At 42.9% G+C, this 6,961-nt stretch overlaps 1 protein-coding gene across 1 annotated transcript; it reads right to left on the minus strand.

Moving 5' to 3' along the window:
- Positions 1-740: 740 nt before the first annotated feature.
- On the minus strand, positions 741-6,271 carry fgf10b (fibroblast growth factor 10b). The gene is made up of 3 exons (XM_026322047.1): positions 5,818-6,271; positions 1,135-1,238; positions 741-932 (listed from the first exon to the last, which is right to left on the minus strand). The coding sequence occupies exons 1-3, from the start codon at positions 6,269-6,271 to the stop codon at positions 741-743; spliced, it is 750 nt and encodes a 249-aa protein (XP_026177832.1).
- Between the last annotated feature and the right edge of the window lie 690 nt (positions 6,272-6,961).

Consider the following 6,961-nt stretch of genomic DNA (forward strand, 5'->3'; position numbering starts at 1 on the left):
ACCTGAACGTTCACCAGGGTTTCTGGCTACTTATGCAAAAATGTGCCACTTTCCTGCCAATTCCCTGCCAGCACAGTCAGTCTTTGACATACGGAGCAAGAAAGATCATAATGTTGCAGTGGAGAAAATGGTCATTTTATTTTCACATAATAGTCCCTATAAAAAGTGAAGAATGTGAAGGAATGCTTGACTTGTAAGTGTTCCCCTCTAGTTAAATATCTCACAAAATAAATAAATCATTACAATACAGTCAAAACAAAGTGGTTAAGTATCAGCATTTGCTTTAAATGTGTGGTATCTTCAATTATGTCATGATAAACTGATGGATCATTTCCCTCGTCTTACGGTAGTCATTTACTATCTCTCCCCTATATGTCTCACAGGACAATATGGATTATAAATAATATGTTGAGATATATCTGCATCTACAGTTCATTAGCTGGGACAATATATTCTGTGTTTTCCACATTATACACATTCCCCAGGTGCAGACTTTGGCACGGAAAAACGGATAAACATTTCGTCCCATGCCACAAAACAGATTTCACCCTTTCCCACCAAATGAAGAACATGATCTCAATCAAAGTCGGGAGCAGAGACCATATTTTGTGTTAACAGTGTTAGTGCCTTGTTTCAAAGTGAGAGATTTCTTAGTGAATGTCTTTAGTTTACAACTTTTCAGTATTGAAAACCTCTCTGTCCAGTGCATATTCTCCCTCTCTTCAGTGGGCTTCTCCAGTTCACACCATAATTGGAAGGAAGTGGGTGGCCGTGTTCTTCCTGCGGGTTTTCTTCCCTCTCAGTGGCTTCCCATGGACATTTAGACCCACGAACATCTGCCGCTTCTTGTTCCTCCACTTGGCTGATGCATACGTGTTGTACCCATTCTCCTCGATCCGCTCCTTCAGGGTGCAGTCAACGCCAAACTCTCTCTGGAAAAACAGTAGGTATCATCTTAATCTACAGTGAATGTTTTGTTATAGATGAAACTACTGCACACTGGATGCGTTCACTACTTTTAACTTGTTGATTTAGAGGTGACCCAGCAGCTAAGTAAAGATAAGGCCTCCTTTGATAAGAACAGAAGAATCTCTCTCTGGATCATCCAAATTGACCTCTGACTTAGCTACTAACCGCTCCATACAGCTCTCCCTTCCTGCTGATAGCCAGATAGTAGTTGCTGTTCAGCCCTTTGATGGCCACCACCCCAACGTCCACCGATGTGATTTCCAGAATACCTAGAATCCAGCAAAAAAAAAGGTTACAGAACATCACTCGTGTCAACAATCTAAATGACCATCCTGTGTCATTTTTGCACATAGAAGGATTTAATAAGTATATGACTCCGACCAATTTGAGCTAAACTGACATAGAAAAAACAACTTTTCCTCAGTTTACAAAGGCAAAACTCAAAACTCAATAGATAGAGGAAGTAAATGTGATACAATTGCTCTCTGACTCATAGTTGTCTTAGATAAGAGTACAGAACAGTTAACACTCAGGCAGCAGTCACAGGCCAACCACTTACACATCTAGAGAGACCATAATAAATCCATGAATTTTTACAGACGTGTGAGAGTAGAATGAATAAAAACATATGGCATTCTCTTTTCATGCATTTACATGGTGGAAAATACTGAGGGAAGGTCACGGTCACGATTATTGTTTGAGCACAGTTGTCTTTATCTTCACATTTTTTTCTTACAACCTACACCTGTGTAACCGATTCCAGCTGTGCAGAACATTTAGTCTGAAAATTAATAGGTGGATACCGCAGAGATTTGCAGGTTGTTTATGTTCTGTTTGGTATGGTTTCTAACGCTCTACAAATAATTCAGGTTTCTCACAGGCTATTAGAGGGGCTAATTTATACCTCAGTTAACAGGGGCATGCTTTTGCTTCAGACAGCTGTGGTCATTTGTGTGGTCTCAGTATCAGAAGCCAGAGAGATATAGCTTCCTAATGTGTCCTTTGACCACAGAGCCCACTTGTCTCGTCCTCTGCTGCTGTGTGTGCATGTGTGTGAGTGAACCTCCCCATTTCCCATGGCATGTTTGATTTCATGCCTCCCTCCCTGACTTCCTTTCCCCACTTCCTGTGAGCTGTCATTATTTCATCCCGATAAGCACACATATGTGTATCCACACATGCACACCCAGACACACTTCACTGTGGGGGTGTGAACTCCACAGAGTGGATGACATCCTTTGATCAGATCAGCAGCCCCTCCTCTGTCTGATGACTGTTTATGTGGCAGCCTTCTCTACTGTCAGACCCACTCTCTGGTGACTGGGGGGCCTCTGAAGCTGCCAGACTCATGCATGAGTGGACAGTGGAGGATGCAGGTGTGCCCCCAAGAACAATCCCTCTCTCTAAAATACAGCAGTTTTTCTCCTCATCTGTGAGGTCCTGACTGTATCAGTTTCTAGTTCAAACAGTGGCACCTCGGGGCAGTGAGGTCTGAAGCGGCAAGGCGGTGCTGAGGACTGTGACACAACGACCATTGAAGATTTGAGAGGAACTGGTTTCTGTACGGGATCGGGTGTCGGGTATGGAGTGAGGATGTAAGACAATCTATGGCAGTCTCTGGCTGCTCTGTAAACATGGGAGGGATGAAAGGAAGGAGAACAGAGGAGGACAGAGGAGCCATGACAGTGAGACTGGGGGTGGAGTGAGGATTAGAAAGGCTGTAATGATCACTGATCAAAGTCAGCCACCGGAGGCAGGGGCGAGACAGGTTGTATACACACATGCACACACGCGCGCACACATGCACTAATACACTCATATACAAATATACACACATTTAATTAATGCTGTAGCAGGTGAATGTGCACAAAATGGGCAAACTCTACCTGGCTGTGAAACTTTATAATCTCCAGTCACTGTTCTCTGCTGAATGATCAGCTTTTTCTAGAAGCAGAGAATAAGCTTGTAGTATGGGAAGTATGGGAAAATGGTATAATAGAAACTTTGCTCTTCAGGTTACAACAATAGTCTTTAAATGGGAAAACAATGGTTTGTATGGGACAATTTCTACAAACCACATATGTAAAATGTTGCCTGAATTGAGCCAGCCAGGTCCAGCTGAGGAGACAGGAGATTTTCTTTCGCATGCTGGTTGCTTTTTCCTAATGTGTGGCTTATTTGAGTTGTTCTGTTTGGAGTTACAACAGTAAATGGTGCGTTGTTTGGCACACAATACCATCGTGAATTAAAGGTGGTTTTTCCACAGTGGGATGCCAAAAAGCACTTGCTTTACTTGTATTGTTATTCTTTCTCTTTTATTTTTTGTTTTTTGTTCAGGTATGCACATAACAACATTTGGGCAGATAAATTAAAATGTAAATTTGATGGGTACCATTCCGGTGCAGAAAAATGGAGTGGAGTGAGGCATAAATCAGGATATATAGAAATAACACTGATAAGGACCACACTGAGTGTATTTACATAGAAGGGATATCCAGCCTTTTCTGAACCTCTGAGAAAAGCTATACATCTCTCTCCCCAAATCTTTATAAGGGCACCATCTGTTTTTGTCCACTTCTTTGCTTAAAGGAGATGAATGTGCATAAAGACACACACTCACACACGCAGGAACATATACTTTATATACACACTTCTTGAGCCATGTCCAGAAGCATCTTGTACACATTGTCTGGCCTGTACTGCACAGAAACACTTGTGGCGAGCACAAACACACACACCCATGAATTCAACAGGCCGTGGATAATTAACCATCTTATTTTGCTGCCAAGCCTTTGCCTGAGTCTTATTTAGCAATATTTCACTAGTCATTCAGATTTGCTCGATGTCTACATATAAAAGACCTCAGATATGAAACAGATATTTCAGTTACCTACTTAGGCCATGCAGGTAGCTGCTTGTAGATGACTTTAATATTATTTGCCTCCCTTTCTCCCAGTCTCTCTGTAACTTCAGCACAGGCTCCCAGCGGGTTGCAAAGCCATGTGGGACAGTTTTAGGCTGGCATGCCCATAAATCTGTGGGAGGCTGGATACTGGGTTCGTTAACAGACAGTTAGGGCCACAGGCAGCACCAAAGCCTTCACTACCAATGCATGTCTTAGACTACATCCCATATTTCTTTGCTTTGCAACTACTGAATCAGGAAAAAGCATGCCACTCAATGAAAAAAAAAGTTTGTCTCTTCAAGGGACCATCAAGGGTCTACAAAGGACGTCAGTGCTGGGATCATGTCTAGCCCCGGGGGCCAGAGCAAAGACTGAAGCTGTTCTTCTGTAGTATCCTTTACCATGTGAACCTGATATGAGGGCACATAATCCACACACAGTGTCCCCAGACCCCCTCAGGACACAGCTTTTTGATGGCACCACCATTGATACAGAAGACAAATGGCTTTGATGCGGCCATAATTATGTTAAGCCATGTCATTCATGAACTTGTACCTCTAGAGAGCCTTTCTTTCACCTCTCTCCCAGATGCTCAGTTCATTCATGCTAACTCCAACTGACTTTTGAAACAGGCAACTTAAAAAAAAATCTGAATTTTTGAGTCACAGTAGACAGTGAGCTACGCCATTTTCCAAACATGTGAATCCAATTTACAATTTAAAAGAAACTGAACAATGGTGACAGGAAAGGCATCGCAATGTAACACTACATAAATAAAGGTGCTTCTGTCATGACCTTGTCAAAACAAACGTTTTTCTTAAGTCTGATTGAATGTGTGGTATAGCTGTCCCACCAGGTTTAAAGACACCATATGCACTTGCTATGGGGTTGGGGGAAGGAGAAAAAGAGCACATTTGAAGGAGATAGATGTACGTGTGTGTGTACGTGTGTGTCAGTAATAAGAGAGCACATGTGTCATTGTTGGCTGTTATATCATCACACACCCACTGGAGCGTGTGAGTGCCTGCTGGCTGATAGGCACACACACGTAGCTTGGTGGGAATGCTGAGAGACTAATGAGGATGCTATTTTACTGACTGATATGCCGAAACATACAACATGTAATCACTTTAAAGACGTGTTTCTCTGAGTGTGCACGTCAAACTGCTTTAAACAAATGTCTGATCTGTGACTGAAGGTATGTAATTTGCTTAACACTGGCTGGCAGGTGGGCAATCTGAGTGGGAGAGTAAGACAGACACAGACAGAGAGAGGCAGCAAGAGACTAAAAGCATCAATGAGACTGACATCCATATCCTCCCCCTGCTCCAGTCCTTTTTTTTCTGTGGTTAATATCAGTGCTGTTTACCCTGGCCTGTGAAGACAGCCTGATAATGGCTGGTTATCTGCCCCTGCGTCTTTTTAAGCCATCTGAGAGCTACCACCATTGTACTGAGTGTTTGGACAGGAGAGATATCAGTGGGATGTCTGGTTTAAAACAAAAAGACTCTAATGGGAATGGGAGTGCTTTATCCAAACCACCAACCAGTGGTCTCAGGAAATGAACAAAGAATCCGTGTTTTAATTTTAATTCACTGTTTAAGCCAAGCTGCATGTTAATACATCCAGTCTATACAAGTAGTTAGTGTTTTGCGTAAGAGCAGTGTCTTTATCAACAGAGCATACTCCAGATTTCTGAAATTAGAATAAACCGACATTTTAAGTGGGTTTCTTAGTGCCAGAAATATCCTAGACTTAAAGCAATCAACAGGTGCTTTTTTTGTTGTGTAGAATAAACAAGTTCCTCGACAGAATGTCAGACTTGTCAGAGGTTTTGGTTAGAAAACATTAAAAGTAAACTTCTTTATAAGTGTTGTAGCAGGCCACTTTAAACATTCTCTTGCCTTCTGCTGTTACATTTAGATACTGATTGATTTACTTACTGAGGGGATCATCCTTGCTTTTGGTTCCATTGACCGTTCCATTCTTATCAATCCTCAGGAAGAACTTCTGGAAAGAGAACAGCTTCCTTCTCCGTATATCCCCTTGGAGGTGATTGTAGCTGCGCACATGCCTACCCTGCGGTCCCCCAGTCCGACCCAGGTGGCCCCCTGTGGCCCTGGGCTTTGAAACGAGCTCGGTCTCAGAAAGGTTCAGTGAAACTATGGGAGCTTGGGGGTTGGTGAACCTCAGTCTTTCTCTACGGAGCCGGTGGCAGGCCACACCAGGTAAGGAAAAGGAAAAAACCACAAGGGCCAAGAGGAAAGGCAAAGACAGAGAGGAAAGCAGTGCTGTTGATCTTAGTCTGGTCCCAGAGCCAGAACGAGCCACTAACCCAGTCCTAGAGCAGGATGAGGCAGACGCAGCCTTACTCCCTCCAGCAGCCCATCTGATCATGGTAGTGTGCTGTGTGGAGGACTAGAGGCAGCCTCAAAGCCTGGGACATGCTGCTGGGGGCGAGGATAGGCTGGGAGGGCAGGAAGGGGAGCCCTCCACAGTCTAGACTGAGCAAGACGGTCCCTCTGCCTCTGACTCCAAATTCTTCAACACCTATGTGAAATTCTTAGATTTCCCTCTGAATTATTTTTCACTGGTAGTGACCGATCAACAAGTCAAGTCAACAAGTTTCAGGCTGATATTCCACTGAATTATTTTCTCCATCGTTTCCACCAAAGGTTTCAGGCTGATCAGTCTAGAGTACAAATCTCTTTTGGAAAATAAATCAGCCTGAATGAATTAGGGTTACACGAAAAACAATACACTGATTAGTGTGTGTGTGTTCCAGCAACAAACCTGTTTTCCACCTTCTTTCTGTTTTCTAATTCTTTCTAAATTGTTCATGAAATTTGGATCTGTATTCTTGGCTGTTTCCAGGCAGTTGCTCAGTTTAAAAATAAAAAAGAGACGAAATCCAAAATTATAAAGTTCACAGATATCCAGGGAGAAGGTCTGATGTGTAAAAATCCTTAGTTCCAGTGAAATCAAAAAAGGTGCACCACACAATGCTGCACTCCACATGTGCAGGAAAGCATTGTCAGATTTCACTCTGAGGAGGAAAAACAGGATTCAGGACTTAAAGAAGAACAT

Source organism: Mastacembelus armatus, chromosome 9 (assembly GCF_900324485.2).
Source record: "Mastacembelus armatus chromosome 9, fMasArm1.2, whole genome shotgun sequence".
In the NCBI taxonomy this organism is placed as follows: Eukaryota; Metazoa; Chordata; class Actinopteri; order Synbranchiformes; family Mastacembelidae; genus Mastacembelus; species Mastacembelus armatus.